General features: G+C 33.0%; 2 protein-coding genes across 3 annotated transcripts; both read left to right on the top strand.

Moving 5' to 3' along the window:
• The first annotated feature begins 2,581 nt into the window (after positions 1-2,581).
• Positions 2,582-16,569, top strand: LOC113110650 (DCC-interacting protein 13-alpha-like). Of its 2 annotated transcripts, none has more exons than XM_026274777.1 (22): positions 2,582-2,774; positions 3,237-3,335; positions 4,262-4,321; positions 4,431-4,502; positions 4,596-4,683; positions 5,592-5,633; positions 5,731-5,789; positions 6,845-6,991; positions 7,074-7,156; positions 8,147-8,305; positions 8,390-8,578; positions 9,638-9,680; positions 10,253-10,309; positions 10,433-10,524; positions 11,712-11,891; positions 11,992-12,041; positions 12,754-12,928; positions 13,014-13,050; positions 13,134-13,280; positions 14,665-14,715; positions 14,849-14,938; positions 15,307-16,569. In XM_026274777.1, the coding sequence occupies exons 1-22, from the start codon at positions 2,721-2,723 to the stop codon at positions 15,454-15,456; spliced, it is 2,124 nt and encodes a 707-aa protein (XP_026130562.1). In that variant the 5' UTR covers positions 2,582-2,720; the 3' UTR covers positions 15,457-16,569. The 2 variants fall into 2 exon arrangements, with proteins under 2 accessions (XP_026130562.1, XP_026130561.1); XM_026274776.1 differs by having other exon boundaries at positions 11,989-12,041.
• Positions 16,570-18,055: 1,486 nt separating this feature from the next.
• On the top strand, positions 18,056-21,481 carry LOC113110545 (homeobox expressed in ES cells 1-like; the record flags this gene model as incomplete). The annotated part of the gene is made up of 4 exons (XM_026274680.1): positions 18,056-18,287; positions 19,458-19,618; positions 20,631-20,732; positions 20,847-21,481. Coding segments are annotated over 4 exons (606 nt in total), but the record flags the coding sequence as incomplete, so codon positions are not given.
• Positions 21,482-22,783: the final 1,302 nt, after the last annotated feature.

The raw sequence follows: 22,783 nt of genomic DNA, 5'->3' as shown, positions 1-22,783 counted from the left end.
TCATTTTAATAATTTATTCAGAGGAGTGACAAAACAGCTGTTGTTAATCTGTTGTAATCTGTTGTTTGAGCTCTTCATATTTAAGGAGAGAACTATAGTTTTCAAAGTCGGACATCACTTGTTATGATTTTCAAGGGTGTAGAATTTAGTAGGGACACTATGACATGTCCCTACCAATATCAGCCACTACTAAATTGTTCCTAGCAATCATTTTGATCAAACAATGTCCTCTCTGGGATGTCACCACCAATGCCAAAATCAAACCTACACTGCAAAATGTATGAACTCCTGTGTCATGTGTCATGCTTTCGTTTTTGACTAGTTTTGTTTCTTTACAGAGAAAGTCCGCTGTCTGCAGCATCTCTGTCGGCTGAAGATCAGGGCTTGTTTGGGTCGGTTGCGTTTGAGAGCTCCGATCTTCATGAGCTTCCTTCCATTACCAGAACGACTGAAGCAATACATCCTGTACAAAGAATATGATCTCTACGCTCAGAAATGCCAAACACAAAGCAAATAAACCAGAATACACACCTGTAGAAACACAATCACAGCTCAGAGCAAGTGCAATAGACACTCCACAATAGACGTCTTGTCCAGAATTATGTGCATATTTTTTAAATACAGTTAATATGTAACACGAAGAGTCTTAATGTTAACGAATATGTAAAGAACTCAATAATTTATTCAATGAAATAAATGTTTTCATAAAATATAACCCTTTGATGCATTTGTTTATGAACAAAAGTCTTTTTTGGAAGCATATTTGTGCAAAGAAATACTCTGTTTGTTTTCTAACTGCTTGTTTCTTTAAAAAAATGCCCCTAACACTAGCTTTCTCTATTCTTTCCCTATTCTATCTACTTGTTTTCTTTTTATTATCTGTGTATTAAGCGATAGTGACGGCTCTGTGTAGTAAATAGCGCTCCATTTGAACTTCGGAGCATCGCGAATCATTGATTCAGGTCGGGACTTCGGAGCATCGCGAATCATTGATTCAGATCGGGACTTCGGAGCATCGCGAATCATCAATTCAGCTCGGGACTTCGGAGCATCTATTGCGAATCATTCGATCGGGACTTCGGAGCATCGCGATTCATTGATTCAGATCGGGACTTCGGAGCACATATCGCGAATCATTGATTCAGATCGGAACTTCGGAGCATCGCGAATCATCGATTCAGATCGGGACTTCGGAGCATCGCGAATCATTGATTCAGATCGGGACTTCGGAGCATCGCAAATCATTGATTCAGATCGGGACTTCGGAGCATCGCGAATCATCAATTCAGATCGGGACTTCGGAGCATTTATTGCATTTATTGCGAATCATTTGATCGGGACTTTGGAGCATCGCGAATCATTGATTCAGATCGGGACTTCGGAGCACATATCGCGAATCATTGATTCAGATCGGAACTTCGGAGCATCGCGAATCATCGATTCAGATCGGGACTTCGGAGCATCGCGAATCATTGATTCAGATCGGGACTTCGGAGCATCGCAAATCATTGATTCAGATCGGGACTTCGGAGCATCGCGAATCATCAATTCAGATCGGGACTTCGGAGCATTTATTGCATTTATTGCGAATCATTTGATCGGGACTTCGGAGCATCGCACATCATTGATTCAGATCGGGACTTCGGAGCATCGCGAATCATCGATTCAGATCGGGACTTCGGAGCATCGCGAATCATTGATTCAGATCGGGACTTCGGAGCATGTAACGCGAATCATTGATTCAGATCGGGACTTCGGATCATTTGATCATTTGATCATTTTGCAAATTGCGAACCTTGCTGATCAGTCCTGATCTGAAATGATGAACAGCTGTTGTTAATCTTTTGTTTGAGCTCTTCATATTTAAGGAGAAAACTATAGTTTTCAAAGTCGGACATCACTTGTTATGATTTTCAAGGGTGTAGAATTTAGTAGGGACACTATGACATGTCCCTACCAATATCAGCCACTACTAAATTGTTCCTAGCAATCATTTTGATCAAACAATGTCCTCACTGGTATTTCACCACCAATACCAAAATCAAACCTACACTGCACTGCAGGTCTTTTTTTGGAAGCATATCTGTGCAAATAAATATTTTTTTCATCTATATATAATTTTTTTATGCATCTATTTTAAAAAAAATTACAATAAACAAGAAATTATTTAAAATATCGTCTAATAAATTGTTATTTCGATAACATTTAACCTATTTTAACAATTCACAATGAACACTATTTCATTTTTTTCCATACTAACACCTCGTGTTATTTTATATAAGAGCCACACTTTTCATTTTTATGTTTTATTTTATATTTCCTTTATTGAAATACAACATTTAAGCTAACATTTTACTGCTATCGGTCTGACATATTTCTGAAAGTTTTTTTTAATTAATTTATAAATATTATAAAGTGTATGAGTGATTCGAAAAAATATTATTTATGGATGAAATATTTCGCTAATATAATAATATTATTAACCACCAGAGAGTCGCAAATGGCTTTATTTCTTATAAACAAGCGCCGACGTCATCATAAAATCAACAGCGTCTCGGCCAATCAGCGGGCGGGAGGAGGCGGGACTTCCGCGTTTGTGGGAGGATCCGGGTGGGTGTTGATTTGTCAGAAATAAAGCGAAGATCAACATCATAACATTGTGTTTTTGTTTCTGAATAATAGTCTAAATAGCTCGTTGCGTTCGCGGTAAATCTGCAGTCATGCCGGGAATCGACAAATTACCGATAGAGGAAACCCTGGAGGACAGTCCACAGGTAAACCAGCAGCATTTAGCCAACAAGCTAACAGAAATAATACATAAATATACATTTTATCATAATAAACATCTGCTTCTCACGCGGTTACACAGAGCGGATCATGAGTTTGTTCGTGTTTCTATTCATCATAACTGATTAATCTGTCTGATTTTGAGCTCTTTAGCATAAGATGGGTTGTGGTTTGGATTTGGCAATGATCAGTTATTAGAAAACATTAATCAGAAATACAAACGAACATAGCTTTACTCACGTGATAAATGTGGTAACTGGAGATCAGATCGAAACTCATCAATCAGAGTGAATGGACATGTTCACATTTGATTTTGTTTTAGTCTGAAATCTCACAAATAAAGTATGAGGCCTTGTTTTACATGCATCCACAATTTGTTATTAAACAGCACATTTTATGATAGGAATACCATCTTGAGGTCATGTCTGAATGGTGCTGGTGTTTTCCAGACTCGCTCTCTGCTCGGTGTGTTTGAGGAAGATACTGAGGCCATATCCAGTTATTTCAGTCAGCTCTTTAAAGCCATGCACAGAATCTACGACGCCCAGGTGAGAATATGGAATATGATATATGCTCAATAATTACATTATAATAGTGACTGTAACTTAAGTGTTAATGGATGAATCACACACAAACTGTCAAGATCTTGTCTTGATCATATTGCACCCCAAAGCCAAAAGATAAAACCCATTTTAAGGGTGATTATGTATGTAAATATTTATTTATTTTAATAAATGTTATATATATATATATATATATATATATATATATATATATATATATATATATATGTGTATGTGTGTATGTTTAGTTTTTAAATATTAAAAAAACATATATTCTTATTGTTAATAATAAAAATAACATATATATTTATTATTATTATTATTATTATTAACAACAATAATATATGGTTGTTGTTAGTAATATTTAAAAAATAAACAAACATTTATTATGAGATAAAAGTATTATTTATTACTATACATTATTCTTGATAACAATAAAAAATAATAATTGATATAAATTCATATTATACGAAAGATAATTCTATTTTATAGTATGGATATTATTATTACTTTGTTATGACTGCCAATAATAATATTAATATTAATAATAATGTGAAAAAAATAAACATTATATGAGATCTAACACTATTGTATATCATTGATACTATTATAAACTCATTCTCAATGAAAAATCACTATATTATTAATAAGAATAATAAATATTCATTATATGAGATTATTGATATTTTAAAATTGTTAATGATTCATTAATGTTATCTATAAAATAAAATAAAAACATTTATTAATAATGAATTCAAATAAGTAGATTAAAACGATTTTTCATGATATTAAATGCAATTAAATAATGAAATATAAAAAAAAATTTTATGCATAATATATATTCTTTTATGAATTTGGGGTTAAAATGATTATTATTATTTTTAATGAGACTCCTGTGCTGCTTCTTTCAGAATGAACTGAGTGCTGCCACACATCTGACGTCTAAATTACTGAAAGACTACGAGAAACAGGTGACTTCTGATTTTGATTTTTATTCGCAGTATCTCAGCTTTCTTCGGTTCTCTCTGTGTATATGTAGTGATATAGTTGAGTGGTATGACATCGGTCTCTGTTGTGCAGCGTTTTCCTCTGGGAGGTGATGATGAGGTCATGAGCTCCACTTTGCAGCAGTTTGCCAAAGTCATTGATGAGGTCAGAACATCGTCTGTCACTAATGAAGTGTGTGTGTGTGTGTGTGTGTGTGTGTGATTTCACTCATGTGTGATTCTCTGTGTCTTCTTTCAGCTCAGCTCGTGTCACGCCGTTCTCTCCACTCAGCTCGCAGACGCCATGATGTTCCCCATCACACAGTTTCAGGAGAGAGACCTGAGAGGTAGAAGACTGCAGTGCATTGTGGGCTAGAGCTTTCTACAATATAAGAATATTTTTTCCAAATTCATTTACAATTAAAAAATTTTTTAATTTTATTTCTATATATTTTTAACAACTCAATTTTAACATTTTATTAAAAAAAAAATATTTTTTATTTTAGTCTCTCATTCTTCTTGCACATAAAGTAATTGAATTAGATTTTTTAAATTAGATTAAATTTTTATGTTTCTGCTTTTTTTCAATTTGGGCTAACAATTTGTATTTTTATATTGTATATCTTTAAAATGTTAATAGTTGTTAACAATTTAGTAATTTTGTTGTATTTACATTTTTATATTGTATAGTTACAATTTTTTTTATTGAACTAAATGGAAATAAAAAACATTTTAATGGTAAACTCGCTGAAATATATCCTGTATTTATATATTTTCACTTTAAAAAAAATATCTATATAGTTTTAACAACTCAATTGTAGTTATTTTAGTGTATTTTTTTAAATATATATTTTATTTTCGTTTCTTGTCTCCTCACACAGAAAAAATTACTTGTATATTGATGTTTCTATATATATATATATATATATATATATATATATATATATATATATATATATATATATATATATATATATATATATATATATATATATATATTTATTTCTTAAGCAGTTGTTCAGTTTTGTCTGGGCAACAAGCAGACTCTTTTTTTAATAAAATATTTTGATACTTTATACTTTACACTTTGTACTTTTTTATTTCAGTCAATGTTTATTTTATTTCAACTAAGAAAACGTATTATTTAGGATTTCTTTTTAGGATTTCTTTTAGTTGAACTTTAATAACCCCAGTGTAATAATCGGACTGACTGTGCATTATCTCTTACATATTTTCCTCCTCTAATTGTCTCTAGAAATTGTCATTCTGAAGGAAGTGTTTCAGATTGCAAGTGACGGTAAGCACTTCATTTTTTTTTCCCACATAATTGTTGCATCTTATGATAATGTAACCATTACTTGATGCTTCATTTTGTGCAACATATTTGGTTTCAGATCACGACTCAGCCGTCAACAGATACAGTCGTCTGTCTAAACGAAAGGAGAATGAGAAGGTGTGGCGTTTTGAGAATTCAGTGTTTTATGATTGACAGCTGTCTTCATACTGACACAGAAGAGTGTACTGTGTGTGTGTGTGTGTGTGTGTATTGCTGAAAGAGTGTGTGTGTTGTAATGTCCTCATTTAATAACACACACACTGAGAGTTGGCCAGACCGCCGATAGATGAGCATCTTCTCCTCGGAGACATTGGCAGGTACCGGTGTCCTTGTCTAGGACAAAAAAAACTAGACGATATTAGACAAATATCAAAATCAACTTTTCATACTTTCTCAATGCACATTTTGATCCCACTGTGAATGATTCATCAGTGCATGTTATTCCAAATCATATTCTTACATCAGATTTGCTCCAGTTGATTTTATGATCATTGACATATTACTATTTTTTTGTAAAAAATAAAATCTAATTTAAAATATTATGTTTCTGCTTTTGTTAATTTTGGGCTAGCATTTTAGAAATTTTTATTTATGCATGTTTTTAATTTTATTATTGAATATTTTTTGTAATTAATTCAAATTAATTAATTAAGTAATTTTTATTTCAGATTTAGTTTTAGTTTTTTTAGTGCATCAGGTAATCAGACTGAATGAAAGAAAACATTTGATTGGGAAACTAGCTATATATATATATATATATATATATATATATATATATATATATATATATATATATATATATATATATATATATATATATACACAATATTATATATACGATATTATTATTATTATTATTATTTTACATTTTTTCAGTTGACACTTATTTCGTACAACAATAATGTTTTTATGGTTTTACTGATTTGCTCATATTTTAATTAATTAATTATTGATTTTTATTTATTTTTTTATATTTAATACATTTTTCACTGATGTCACCAAGGACTTTTATTTTTGAACCGGACTAGAAAAGTAATTGGTACAGAAACTTTGAAATTGCTAGAAATTTCACAAACAACAAAGAAAAATAGACATCATCCAAAATAATTCCACATTGTTGATATGGCGTCCTGCACTACATGTAACTGCTGTCATGCATGTGTTCACTGCAGGTGAAGAATGAAGTGATGGAGGACGTCTACACGTCCAGGAAAAAACAGCACGAGACCATAATGCACTACTTTGCATCGCTCAACATGCTGCAGTACAAGAAGAAGATGGCGCTGCTGGAGCCGCTGCTGGGATACATGCAGGCGCAGGTGATGATCATACATGAACCGTGAGCACATCTGATAATACAGACAGGCCTTTTAGAATTCAGAATGCTTTGCTTTTCATCAGATCAGTTTTTTTAAACTGGGATCAGAGAATCTGACGCAGCAGTGGGAGGAGTTTCTCACCAACATCGGAACCAGCGTCCAGAAGTGAGTTTCAACCAATGACAAAAAATACGTTTATTTTTTAAAATATTTTTTTTTAACTGATTTAAGATTTGTATTCAATTGAAAATGTAAAAAATAATAAAAATCAGAATTGTTGCAACTGAGGTACTAAAACTGTTAAAATTGAAACAGAAAAACATACTGTATAAATTATTTTTATTATATAGCAAAATAATAAATAAAATATAAATGTATTTATACAAGTGCAAATATAAAAACTAATGTATAAATAATAATATTTTACCATAAATCGGTCGAGTGCATCTGGCATAATACATCACAACATGTTTATAGTACTTTTTCATTTTATGGCATGTTAGATGTGTTATAAGTATCGATTTAAGTATTTTAAATTTACTTTTAATAGGGAAGCACAATATATTAGTGCTCATATCAGTACCGGCCTGATTAGTTTGATTAATGATCAGCAACATATTACAATATTGTAAACGGATGATATCAGAGATCATTTTTCTTACTGTATTCAAACTGTATTGCTAAGGATAGGTGATAAACAATGAAGTATTTATTTATTTTTATACTTGATTTCTAAGAATACTTTTATACTTTTATTCAACAAGGGTGCAGTTTATTGACTAAAAGTGACAGAAAAGACATTTAGAATATTATAAATGATTTCTATTTAAAATAAATGCTATTTTAAATTGTAATATTTAATAATATTAATTAAACAAATGCAGCCTTTGTGAGCAGAAGACACTTCTTTTGAAAACACACAAAAAACTAAACCTTTAAGCAGTAGTGTATCTTATATTTTATACAGTATTGCACACTATCGTTTCTGTTTTTGAGTGTTCTTGTCGATAAAATATACTTTGCATGTTATTTGCATAAAAGCACATTTCACTTGAGTGCAATACTTAAATGTAGTTTGTTTGCATGTGTTCTATTGCAAATGAGAAAAGCAGTTAATTCAACTGTTTTGAGTTTCTTTTCTCTTTGTGCTCGTAGTGTTCGCAGGGAAATGGACCACGACGCTGAAGTCACAGAGCAGATGATTCAAGACCTAAAAGCTGCCAGTGACCCGCTCTACATGCCCGACCCGGACCCCAACAAGATCCCGGTGAACCGTAACCTGACCCGAAAAACTGGCTACCTCAACACTCGCTAGTACGACCGCATCAGCCACCGAGGAAACGTTTATACACGGCACAGTCGTCTGTGTTTCTAATCATCTCATGCTTTCTCCTCCAGCAAAACAGGGCTGGTGTCGTCTTCCTGGGAGCGGCAGTATTTCTTCACGCAGGGAGGAAACCTCATGAGCCAATCGCGTGGAGCCGTGGCCGGAGGTCTGGTTCTGGACATCGACAACTGCTCCGTCATGGCGGTGGACTGTGAGGACCGGCGCTTCTGCTTTCAGATCACAGCTTTCGATGGCAAGAAGTACGTTATTATAGTCTTGTGCTGATCTTACTATTGCATGTGCATAGAGTATAGTATCATTCAGTAGACATCCTTCAGTCTGTTTCAGATAAACCAGTTTGGAAATGTGGGTGATCGCTTTAGATGCCAATCCAAACGTAGGCGGTTTTCATGCACAGTTTGATTTCTACAGTAATGTAACTTCTGTTGTTACTGAAATTTGCTGAAAATGTACTGACCCTAAGATCATCCTAGATTAGGATGAGTTTGTTTCTTCATCAGGTTTGGAGAAATGTAGCATTGCATCATTGTCTCGTCAGTGGATGCTCTGCAGTGAATGGGTGCCGTCAGAACGAGAGTCTAAACAGCTGATAAAAACATCACAATATTCCACTCCAGTCCATCAGTTGAAACAAATCCATCATTAAGACATTTTTTACTTTAAACCATTGCTTCCAGCTATAATATGAGTCTTTTTATATATAATATTGCTTTCTCCAGTGCAAAAGTGATCTGGTCTGAATCAGGAGCGAAATCTGCACAGATCAAGCTTCATTTACACTGTTCACAGCTGAAAAGAAATATGTGAATTGATTTTGATTTTAAGAGATGCCAAGTGTTATCATACTTGAGCCAGAAACAACAGTTTGAAGATAAAAAATATCTTCATTATAGCCAGCTTTTGGCTTCTCGGGAGTGGTGTGGATTATTGTGATGTTTTTATCAGCTGTTTAGACTCATTCTGACGGCACCCATTCACTGCAGAGAATCCATTGCTACATTTCTGACACAATGCTACATTTCTCCAAATCTGATGAAGAAACCAACTCATCCTAATCTTGGATGGCCTGAGGCTGAGGCTGGTAAACTAAAATCCACAAAAGGGTTTGGTTACTACTTTTCCTGTTCTTCTGGTATTAGTCTAGTAATGAGAAATGTAAACACTACAGTGTTGATCCAGTTTAAACTCGATTGAATATTCACCAGGCGAGTAAATGGGTGTCTTATCCTTTCTCAGCACATCTTGAGTCATTCTGAGTCACTGCTTTGAGTGAACGGCTGTTTCTCTGTGTACCGCAGGGCCGTTATATTACAGGCGGAGAGCAGGAAAGACTGCGAGGAGGTGAGGAGACTGTGTTTGATTGAGTCTCGTTCACTTGGAGATCCCTCTTGGAGAAACAGAATATTACTGTTCAAATGTCTGGGACTAGAAAGATTGTTTTGCTTTTATTCAGCAGGGATGCATTACTTTTATCAAAAGTGGCAGTGAATACATTTCTATTTCAACTTCAGATAAATGCTGTTCTTTTGAACTTTCTATTTATCAGAGAATCCTAAATAATGTGAGCTTACAAAAAATATAAAGCAGCACAGCAGTTTGCAAAATTATTGTAATATTCATAAATGTTTCTTGAGCACCAACTCAGCATATTAGAACGATTTCTGAAGGATCATGTGACACTGAAGAGTAAATAAATTAATGCATTTTGTGAAAGCGACTTGCATTGCATTCAGGCTAACATTTTTTACCTAACATATGTTTCCTGGGAATCGAACACACAACCTTTTGCACTGCTGATGCAATGCTCTACCACTGAGCCACAGAGTAGAGTAATGATGCTGCAAACATGCTTTAAATTGGCTTTAACTGATTCACCAATTAAAATATTTTAAATGTTTTTTCTTCTGTTTTAGTGGATTGCAACAATAAACAACATCTCTAAGAGGATATACCTGAGTGAAAACCCAGAGGTGAGTGTGGGATTCAGATTTACTCTCATCATCATACATGAAAACCGAAACCTCTGCAAATATAATACAATAACTTTAATGCGATTTGGAGTCAGACATTGCTAATGTTTCTTGTGTCGGCAGGAAATCGCAGCGAGAGTGAATCAGTCGGCTCTGGAGGCTGTAACACCTTCACCATCTTTCCAACAGCGGCATGAGAGTTTCAGACCGAGCACGTGAGTGTCAGCACAACATCTCTCTAATACAAATACTACAGCTACAGCCATACTACTACTAAGATCATCCAAGATTAGGATGAAATTTGATTTGGAGAAATGTAGCATTGCATCAGTGTCTCATCAATGGATGCTCTGCAGTGAATGGGTGCCGTCAGAATGAGAGTCCAAACAGCTGATAAAAACATCACAATAATCAACAACCACTCCAGTCCATCAGTTAATGTCTTGAGATTTTAGATAAAGCTGAAAAAAATCCATCATAAAGACATTCTTAAAGCTGCAGTCCATACCTTTTTTTTTGTTCAAAATATACATTATTTATATAATAAGTGAATAATGGTAATAAACTTCAAACGACTTCCTCCAGTGAAAAAGTCATCACGTCTGAATCAGGTGAGAGATCTGCACAGATCTCACAGAACCAAAACATCTCTAAACAAATATGTGGCTTGATTTTGATGTGAGAGACAACAGGAGATGGACTTTTTCACTGAAGAAAGGGTTATTGAGGGATTATGGACTAATATGTTATCCATAAATGATGGTTTGAAGTTAAAAATGTCTTGATAGGTTTCATTTTTACAAAAACACAGCTTTTGGCTTCACAAGATATGGACTGGAGTGGCGTGGTGTTTGTAAATGATTCCATGTTTTCTGTCTGGATGCATTGCAGTTTGTTTCTTCATAAGATTTGTGGAAATGTAGCATTGCATCAGTGTCTCATCAATGGATGATCTGCAGTGAATGGGTGCCGTCAGAATGAGAGTCCAAACAGCTGATAAAAACATCACAATAATCCACAAGCACTCCAGTCCATCAGTTAATGTCTTGATGTTAGAAAAAGCTGAGAAAAAATCCATCATAAAGACATTCTTAAAGCTGCAATCCATAACTTTTTTTTTCTAAATTTACAATATTTATATATTAAGTGAATAATAGTAATAAACTTAAAACGACTTCCTCCAGTGAAAAAGTCATCTTTTTATTAAGCTTTGGTCTTCTCAAGACATTAACTGATGGACTGGAGTGGCTGTGGATTACTGTGATGTTTTTATCAACTGTTTGGACTCTCATTCCGACGGCACCCATTCACTGCAGAGCATCCATTGATGAACAAAGAGATGTGTTCGTAAAAGATTCCATGTTTTCTGTCTGAAAGCATTGCTTTTTTGTAACTCCTGAAGTCAAAGTCGACCCAAAGCGGGTCGTTCAGGCAGTCAGTGCTCCGCGGGCTCCGAGTCTCCGGCGCTGTCGTCTCTGTCTCTGGATTCGCTGGTGGCTCCGGACACGCCCATTCAGTTTGACATCATCTCCCCCGTCAGCGAGGAGCACAGCAGTCAGGCTAAGAGCGGCGCTCAGGGCAGGTCTGCGCTCCAATCTCTACAAAAAGAGCAGAATTTACTGTTGATTGTTATTAGAGAATTATTAAGCACTGGCTTGTGTTTCTCTCTTCACCGAAAGAAGGACCAACCCGTTTGGGGAATCTGGAGGGTCAAAATCTGAAGAAAGTGAAGGTACATTGATAAAAAGTTTGGGGGCAGTTGGATTTTTATTTGAAAGAAATTAATTACTCTTAATCACAAAGGGTCAAACTGATCAAAAGTGACCATGAAGACGTTACAGAAAATGTCCATGTCAAGTTATTGCTTTGCTTTTAAACGTTCCCTTCATCAAAGAATTTCAACAAACTAAATGCATTATGGTTTCCCCCAAAATATGAAGCTGTTTTCACCATTTATAATAATGAGGAATGTTTCTTGAGCAGCAAATCAGCATATTATAACAATTTCTGAAGATCATGTGACACTGAAGATGCTGAAAATGTACATAGAAAACACTTATTTTAAAATGTAATAATATTTTACAAGGTTGCAGTTTTTGCCGTATTCTTGATCAAATAAATGCAGCTTTGGTGAGCAGAAGATAAAAGTATCTTTGTGCTATTCCTTTAATAGCTTAAATTGCACATGAAAAGCAACTTGCAATGTATTTAATGCACATAATGTCATGCATTTTCTGATGAAATTGAATATTCTAGGCCAAGACTTGATTTATATTCCTCTGATTTGATTAAACTGTGATAATTAGTGAGTTTTAGTCTAGTCACATTAGCAGAAAAGCAGAGAATATTATTGCAATCTGATGCAAGATTATAAAATCAGTTTTTGATATGTGCACACATGACTTTTATTTAATGCAATTAATGCATCTCTCGTGTGGTTTCAGACTCGATTCTGCACCAGCTTTACATTGTTCGCTTCCTGGGCTGCATGGAGGTGAAGGCCACAGAGAGCGCAGACGTGATCTCTGAGACCATGAGACAGATCCTGGCCGCCCGAGCCATTCACAACATCTTCAGGATGACCGAGTCTCATCTGCTCGTCACCTGCGAATGCCTCAAGTCAGTTCACTGAGCCGGAGTCAGCTTTGCACAGACTCTAGAGAAGGTGTTCATGTGTATTTTCATGTCTCTTGTTTGTTTGTAGGCTGATTGACCCGCAGACACAAGTCACAAGACTCAAGGTAGGTCCTTGCAGTTCTGTGGCTTCTGTGAAAGACTGAATCCAGTGCTGTTTTGAAGGAAGTATCTGTTGTGTGTCCCTCAGTTTCCTCTCTCCAGCGTCGTGCTGTGTGCGTCACATCAGGAGAACAAGCGCTTGTTTGGTTTCGTGCTGAAGACGGCCGGAGGACGAGAAGACGGACGACATCTTACAGTCTGCTACGTCTTTGAGTCAAACAATGATGGAGAGAAGGTACAAATATACCGAACTCTTAGTAATAAAAACAACGTATATATATCTGAAGTTACATATGTTATTATTGATTCATAATTGAGTTATTTACATTACATATAAAATTGATATTATATTATTATAATATTATATTAATATATTACATTATTATTAAACATTTTAGTATACTTAAAAATATATCACTCTTACATTCATAATTTAATGTTATATAATATTATAATAATATTACTAGAATAATATATATTTAACTATTTAATGTATAATATTAATATATCAAGCTATAGTTTACACTCACCCATAATATATTTATTATATAAATAAATACTGTGATATATTATTATAATGAGTTATGCTATAATTAATTTTAGATGTGTATATAATATACATGTATTTTATTTATTTGTAGTCTATATAGATATATATTTAAAATCATTAGATTGTAATTATATTATCTATTTTATTTATTTATTTTATAAACCTTTTATTTTATAATTTAATAAGGACATGTGTACATACTCCTTTTTACATTTTAGCATATTTTAAAAATATATAATCCTTAAATTAATAATTAAATTTTAAATAATATTACTAGAATAATATACATTTGTTTGACTATATAATGTATAATAATAATAAATCAAGCTATAATTTACACTCACACACCCATATTATAGTTATTATATATATAAGTTATATATAAGCATATATAATATATATAAATATATATATAAGAATATAAGTTATGCTATAACTGATTTTTATGTATATATTTGTATATTATTTATTTGTAGTCTATATAAAAATATATTTAAAATCATTAGATTGTAATTATATTTTAAAATTATATTATCTATTTTATTTATTTTATAAACCTTTTATTTTGTAATTTAATAAGGACATGTAAAGACCCCTTTTTACATTATAGTATATTTAAACATTTATAATTCTTACATTAATAATTTAATGTTATATAATATTATAATAATATTACTGTAATAATATATTTTAGTAATTATTAATATATTTATTTTACTATAATAATGTATAATAATAATATATCAAGCTATAATTTACACTCACACACCCATAATATAGTATAGAAATAAATATTGTGATATATTATTATAATGAGTTATGCTATAATTTATTATATTTTTATGTATATAATTTATGTATGTATATTATATATTTGTAGTCTATGTAAATATATATTTAAAATCATTAGATTAGAATATGTTATCTATTTTATTTGATTTCTCTATTTTTATAAACCTTCTATTTTATACTTTAATAAGGACATGTGTACATACCCCTTTAAAAAAACAAGAGCTTTTAGAGGTTGTTTTAAGTTGATCTCAGTGATTTGGATGCTCTTGATTGTTAGATCTGTGACAGTGTAGGACTGGCGAAGCAGATCGCGCTCCACTCTGAGATGGTGAGAAAACTCTTCATTTATTGGATTTCAAATGACTCGATCTGTGCAGAAATAACAGGTCTAATAAAATGGATAATCGTAATAATATGCACGAAGATGCATGTTTTTTGTTTGTTTGTTTTTTTCCTGACAGGACCGCAAATCCACACAGAAACAGAGAGAGCTGGACAAAGCCAAAGAGAAACAACAGGAAGAACTTCAGAAACAGAAACAGATCGAGAAGGTAAAGGAAAGCATTTGGGATCTGTACCATGTTTCCTAAAGAAGGCTACATTTAAGAAAATACAGTAATATTGTGAAATAATATTACAATTTAAATTAACTGTTTTTTATATGAATATATAGTAAAATATAATTAATTTCTCTGATGCACAGCTGAATTTTCAGCATCAGTTACACATGATCTTCAGAAATCATTCTAATAACATTCTAACATTTTTGGGGAAACTGTGATGTATATTTTCAAAAGAACAGCATTTTGAGTTCAAATCGAGTATTTTATAACAATATAAATGCATTTGCTGCCACTTGAGGTTAATTTAATGCATCCTTGTTGAATATTAATTTCTTTAAAAAAAAAAATTCTTACAGGATCTCGAAGAACAAAGCCGTTTGATAGCTGCATCGAGTCGACCCGGCCAACCAGCTGCTGATGGACAGTTCTTGGTCCTTAGCAACAGCCAATCAGAGGACAGCGACGCAGGAGAGGAGGGGCTGAAAAAGGGCGAATCAGAAGCCTGATGGAAACCGTTCTGTGCTTGGATTCCACGAACATCACTTCCTGTTCTTCAGGGGATCTCTAGAAACGATGATGTAATATGTGACTGCGAAAAGAATTAATGCGGACACTTTGGGGAAAAACCTCTCAAAAGTTGTTATTAGTAAGAATCCTGTATTTTTTAACCATATCCGTTACTGACCTGCGTTTGCTTTTCGAGGGTTTGATAAATGTATGCGTGTAAACGAATCCACTACCATGACCAACGAAACCTGAGGAGATGCTTTTATTTCTATAGAGTTGCACGTGTGAATAATAACTGATTTAATTCTGTATGTTTGGGTTCTCACTGATCATATTTTAAAGGCTGCTGTGTTTTCGTTCATATCGCGTCCCCGATGACGGTGAATTTCACTCAAATGTGTCAAGAACGTTTTTATTATAGTGATTCAAATAATACTAAATATCGTACTTGTGTAAAAACAGGCATTTTATTGACACAAATGAATTCTTTCTAAATTATGAGCTGTTCTGAGGATCATCATACTGTATTTCAAAATGATTTCACGAGCTTATATTGTCTTTTTAATAATACAATTCCTATTTTCAACTCTAGGCTGTTTTTTTTAAATCTATAAACACACATCTGTTTGATTTATTTAACAGACCGTTGTAATAACTCAGTGTTTCCATCTCAATAAGAAAAAATCATATTTTTTTGTTTGTTTAAAATCATGTGATTCAATGCCTTTAATTTTTGGCATATGCTTTAATTTTTGTAATTTTTTAGGTGTAAGATGTTTGGAGCCTGTATTGCATAAAATGGCCCAATGTATTGAAACGCTTCAGCTTGTGGATAAAAGAAAAAAGGTAATGGAATTGCGAAACGGAAATATTATTTTTTTGCTTTTCTCCAAAACTCTGACACGGTGGAAGTTTACTTGAGAATGAAACACTGTCTCATTCATTGATTGTTTGCATGAAGTCATCAACAGTCTTTCTGTTGCATTCATTTGTAAATGATTATTTCTAACCTTTAAGAAAATGTTTTAATCTAAATGTCTTTATACAAAATCAGTCGATGGATTTATGGGGTATAATGAAGATTGGTATTAAATTTCTTTCAAATGCGCTGATGATTTTTGACTCGTCTTACAGAACTATGCCTTTTTATAATTTTTTTTCAATATCTCAGTTTAGAATATTTTCAATGGATGTTTTTTTCTTCTTCAGGTAATAAACAGGTATAATAGTTGTTACAGCTAAAGTAAATCCAATATTGAAAAGATTTAACAAATAATAAATGAAAACGTATTAAATTAAGCTCAATTAAAAAGTTTTTTTTTTTTTTAATGTTCTTTTAGTAAACATTTTCAATAACACTTTAGTATAGGGTCCAATTCACACTAATAACTACTTGCTTATTAGCATGTCTATTATTAACATATTGGCTGTTTATTAGTGCTTATAAACTACATATAATGCATGACATCCATAATCCTACCCAATAGCCTAAACTTAACGGCTACCTTATAAACTATTAATAAGCAGCACATAAGGGGTTAATTGAGGCAAAAGTCATAGTTAATGGTTAGTTAATAGTGAGAATTGGACCCTAAAATAAAGTGTGACCACATTTTCAAATAACAAACAGGTATTACCATTGATAAACACAGGTATAATAGATCCATAAATTAAAAAAAAAACAATTTCACAAATAATATATGAAAGCTAACTAAAAATACATTTAAATTTAAACTTACTGAGGGTTAATACAAAGTTCATAATTTTTTAATGCCACCGAAACTTATTATTAGACATCAAAGTTTATATGATGTTCAAAACATTTTGTCCTGTTCTGGTTTCGGAAACATTTTAATATGTTATTCTGTAATTGTTAAAACAGTGTTGTATAATATATTTATATAAATAAATTTAGCATTTATTTGTATTTTATTAATTATTTTGTTAAGGTGTCAGGAAGTGTAAATTGCTTGCATTGTAATTTGATATTGAGTGATTTGAAATTCATTTCTAATTGGTCTTCATTTGGTTTGCATTTAAACAAGACTAATTGGTCATTTCTTTGCAAAACAATGGAGCCGCAGGGGCCCTCCAAGAGCCTAAGACAAATAAACAAGCAAGTTATTTATTAAAAGCAGCCAAGCAACCCAAAGAGATCAATTCGGCATTGAATGGGACAATTATTGCATGCTGCTTTCTGCAAATTGCCAGGTAGCTGTCCTTTTGTGATCCGGAGCATCTTTCTCCATGAGACAATGGGAATATTCAACAGGATTAGTTTAAACAGCATTAGGCTTTAATATGATTTGAAACTCGTGTGGTAGAAAATAAGGTAAATAAGATTAGGCGCTAGTTGACTGCTTTCTCATAATGCTGGAGGTACGGCACGAGGAAATTAAGAGAAGTTAAATCCCGGGAACGGGGCCTAATTTTCTACCTGGTGGGTGCAAAGAATGGCACATCAGCCGTGTTTTGTCCCGTTCAATGGCAGCTTTAAGGGATTCTGTGTTTTGAGTAGATAACGGGTTGCTGGTTCGCGTTGGAAGGCCTCATTTAGACCCTGAATGACCTGCAGTCCAGGCGATTCTTATGTAAAACAATGAGTCTCAGGCTTTAATTGGTGACGAGTGTGGAGCTATAAAGTCGAACCTCCAGCTTTCAGTTCACACCAGAAGAAGAGGACTGGATCTCCTGATGGCTTCTCTTACAGTGAGCGTGCATCAGAGCTGCTCGATGTCCAGACGGTCTGCCTTCACCATCGAGAGCATCCTGGGACTCGACAGACCGGATCCCAGAACCGTGCTTTCAGCACCTCACCGACCCTGGACAGGTAAAATAACACACTCTATAGACACAAATACATGACCCTGGGTCATAAGGGCAAATTGTTTGAAATTGAGATTTATATTCCATTGATGTATGGTTTGTTATGATAGGATAATATTTGTCTGAGATACAACTTTATTTGAAAAAAAAAAAAAAAAAAATCAAAATATTGAGAAAATCACATTTAAAGTTCTTAGCAATGCATGTTACTAATCAAAAATTAAGTTTTGATTTATTTACGTTAGGACATTTACAAAATATCTTTACTTAATATCCCAATGATTTTTGGCAATAAATAGAAACTCATTTTGACCCATGAATTGTTTTGTTGTCTATTGTCTTCAAATATATCTCTGACTGCTTTTGTGCTCCAGTCACATATATTTTAGAGTTGTTTTTCATATTAAACCCGAAATGAAAACAACCTCAGTATGAGCTCCATTAAACTCTCTAAACTTGTGCAACTTGATTAAATTCAGTAAAATAAAGATTAAATTGCTTGCATTGTAAGATGAGTGATTTGATATTCATTATTGTACCTGTAGGCTGTAAAAATATTCTGTTATGCTGCTTGACTTTTCAAAGTGGAAGTAGTTATCATATTATTTTAATTACTTAATTAATAAACACTGGTTTGTAGTGAAAATAGTTTTACTGTTTATTGCACTTAGCTATTCAATGACAATTTAAATGACTTCCGCTTTGCAAAATAAGATGGCATTACGGATCAGTCTTTCAATAATTTTACATAAGCTATTTTCCTGATTTTTTTTATTATTTTTAGAGTAGGCTTTTCTTTAAAGTGAAAATATCTTCCATATGTAAGAAACAATATTGTTGACAATATTTGGGGATAAACTAATATTAATTTTAGAAACAACATTATTATGGATAAATTGTGGATAAAGCAAAGATTATTAGAGTATATGTTTTACAAGAAAATACTAATTAAGTCTTAAATTTCCACTTCGCAATTCTTGAAAGAAAATAGTTTCAAAGTAAACCCTGGCTGCACCAAAAATGCGCAATAATTTCGAACTATTACTCAGTTTACTGAACCGATTCCCTGAAGCGACTCGTTCGAACAAACCGATTCACTTGAATAATTCGCACTTCTCAGCGAACAGGGCGCGCAATCATTTGATCTTAACATAATGTGTTTTATCTATTCCAGACGTGAAACCAGCGGGTCAGAGCCGTGGTGTGGTCGCAGACAGTGATGTTTCAGTGGATGAAGACAGTAAATCTTACAGTAAATCACCAGCAGACGCTTACAGGAGAACACTGAACTGGTACATCGGACGCAGACCGCGCACTGCTTTCTCTAGTGTTCAGGTAAATGTTCAGCTCCAACATGATAACATTTAATTAAAATTATATGTGACCAAAGACCAAAAAACAAGCCATAATGATCAATTTTTATAATAATCTCTCCATTGATTTTAAAAGCAAAATTGCTTTTAAAGTTATCTAAATTAAAGCTGCAGTCGGTAACTTTTGACGCTCTAGCGGTTAATAAACAGAACTGCTTGGGTCTTGCGGAAGAACATCGTAGCCGGAACTACTTCTCTCCGTTTATGTCTATGAAGAATCACAAAGGTACTGGGTTACTCCGCCGCGGTACCCCCGAAGCCATCTAAAATAGTCCGAATATAAACACTTATTATAGATGTACCCTAGTGATTCAGGACAAGCTAAAACACGGTTTGGAAAATGGATTCATGGTGTACTCGCTTATTATGTTCATTTTTCTATATTTTGAACACAAACAAAGTTACGGACCGGAGCTCTGATTGGTTGTTTCTTAACGGATTAACAGATTATCTGTCTCATATTCTACTGTCAGGACATAATGACAGGTTTAACAAATACATTTTTACAAAAGTTACCTACTTCAGCTTTAAATTCTTAGCAATGCATAGGCTATTATTAATCAAAAATGAAGTTTTGATATATTTACCAGTAGGAAATGTACTAAATATCTTCATGGAACATAATCTTTGCTTAATATGCTAATGATTTTTGGCATAAAAGAGAAACTGATCATTTTGACCCATACAATGTTTTTTGTCTATTGCTACAAATATAGGCCGACCCGTGCTACTTATGACTGCTTTTGTGCTCCAGGGACACATATGTCTTATTTTTCCTTTAAATAATTTGTGCCAGAAATAAATCAGTGGGTTTAATTTATTGGAAATAAAACTCTTTTTGTCAAACGCACAGGTTGTGCACGAGACTGAAATCACAAAATATTGAAAGCTGTTTTAGCCGTGGACTATTTGTGATTTTTATAGATTTAATAAATAAAGAGTAAATTGTTTTATGTGTAATTCTTTATGTCCAGATCAAGATATTGGAGAGTGTGTTTCAATTGAACTCATACCCAGGCATCGACATACGTGAAGAACTTGCTAAGAAACTGCATCTAGACGAGGACAGGATTCAGGTGAAGACTGGTGCACAGCTATAAATCGATAACCACAGGCCTTTTATTTATTTAGTATAGTGTTATTAGTTATGGGATGTGTACTAGACCTGATATTTTTTGTCTGTCTCTTAGATTTGGTTCCAGAACAGAAGAGCGAAGCTGAAGCGTTCACACAGAGAATCTCAGTTTCTCATGGAGAAGAACGTCCTGAGTGATTTACAGTCCAGCAGAGAAGAACGCTGACTGTTACAGATCCACATTCGATCCTATTATTATTATTTCTGTCGCTCTGCCTCACTCTGTGATGTTGTAATTTATTATATATTTCTTTACCAGTTATGCAACTATTAATATTTCACTTCGATTTAAATGCTTAAGATTCTTATCGTTATTTCTTATTGTGTTTTCTGAAAACATAAAATAATAAAGTCAACATAAACACAATTTTAATATTTTTTTCTACTTCGAAGTGGAGTTAAGTTAACATTATGTTCTGCCAGCTGTTAAACTAACCTGCGAACTAATGAGTGCTTTGTAACCAGGGTTTAGTAAACCTATTAAGCATTGTTTGGGTCACAAAGGGGGGTTTCTCTGAGGGGGGCATCTCAACAATTACATTTGCATTTGAGTCAGTCATGGGATTTTTACACTTGCACAGTTTTGTGTGTTTAAAAGGAAGTATTATATGATCTTATATTAAACATAATACACATGTACATATGCAAATACCAGGTGGCGCTATTGTTTTAAATCTTGCTCTGAAAACTTCTCTCTCTTTTTCTAATTTGTTACAAAAATACACTTTAATTAAATTTTTTTACTTGGAAATAATACTATTTTTAAAAAGTATTTTCTTGTAAAATGTACAACAATAATTGTTGTTTTATTTTGCAACTTTATAAAAATATTTTTTTCAGCTTAGGTTAAAAAATAAAATACAAACTTTCTTGAGATCAACAAATGCATCTTGTTAATAATAAAGTGTTTTAAAAAGTTAAAATAAAGTCAAAAATATTTTGTACATGCCATGGTAGCAACTGATATTTTGAAGCTGTAGATAAAACAATTAACGGATGTCTTCGATAAAATAAATAATATAGACTCAAACTATTTTTGTTTGAAATGTTGCAATTACTGAGTAAAAATAGTTTTTTTACAAAGTAAATTTGTTAAAAAAAAATTGTTTATAAAAAAAATAGTCCTAAATACTTTTTAAAAATAAATGTCATGTTTAGGAGTAAAACTGAGAACAATTTAATTTAAAATAACGGGAATAATTCAGTTTAATACTGAATATATTAAATAATTATAGGAACAACAATTAACTGAAAACTCCATAATGAAAAAAAAGCAAAAGCTACTTACAGTTTCCTTCATGAAGAGAGACATATTTATATTTTGTCCAGAATATCAAAGCAGATTTTCATAGGGCAGTACCACACATTTAAAGCTTTATTATTTATATTTTTATGTACTACATAATGAATGCATCATAAAAGCTGTTGGGGGCATTGTTGTTGTGGTCATCTAGTCTTCATGCGAGTGTCAATGTAAGAGGATCTGGGTGTATCTGTGCCTTCAGATTTCTGTCTTTGATCTGAAACAGGATCGTTGGATGCACATCACGGCTGTTGGCTACAGAGCAGACGAGCCAAACTTTCTCTCTGTCCTTTTCCCCTCAGAATTAGAAACACGGCCAGAAATATCATCAGGATTACATAGAAAGCAATATTTTCCAGGTGATGTATACTTGAAAGGAATGAAACCGTATGTCTTGACTCCTAACACTCAAAACTGAATACACCGGTCCAAACCATTACTTCAACTCTCACAATACCATTCACCTGTTATATAATTAATCATTTTTGCTTTAAAATGTTGTCTTGTCACCTGCACACATCCATATAATATATGCGTGTTTGCTGGATTTTCTTTATCATCTGCAGATTAACTTTGATTTGAGGATGGGGAATATGCATTTCAGTGTGTAGAAGAAAATGTGTTCATGTTAGCAATCAAGAAGATTGTAAATAATGCATTTAAAAAACACTTGATGCAGCAACAAATCT

This window comes from Carassius auratus, chromosome 11, assembly GCF_003368295.1.
Source record: "Carassius auratus strain Wakin chromosome 11, ASM336829v1, whole genome shotgun sequence".
In the NCBI taxonomy this organism is placed as follows: Eukaryota; Metazoa; Chordata; class Actinopteri; order Cypriniformes; family Cyprinidae; genus Carassius; species Carassius auratus.
The sequence above is the reverse complement of the archived record's forward strand: the minus strand, read 5'-3'. Positions and strand labels throughout refer to the sequence as shown.

Bases quoted from the DNA above. Each gene is read 5' to 3' on its own strand.
- LOC113110650 (XM_026274776.1), top strand. From the start codon at position 2,721: ATGCCGGGAATCGACAAATTACCGATAGAGGAAACCCTGGAGGACAGT. The intron at 4,322-4,430 runs GTGACTTCTGAT...TCTGTTGTGCAG, and splicing joins TGAAAGACTACGAGAAACAG to CGTTTTCCTCTGGGAGGTGA. The intron at 8,579-9,637 runs GTACGTTATTAT...TGTGTACCGCAG, and splicing joins ACAGCTTTCGATGGCAAGAA to GGCCGTTATATTACAGGCGG.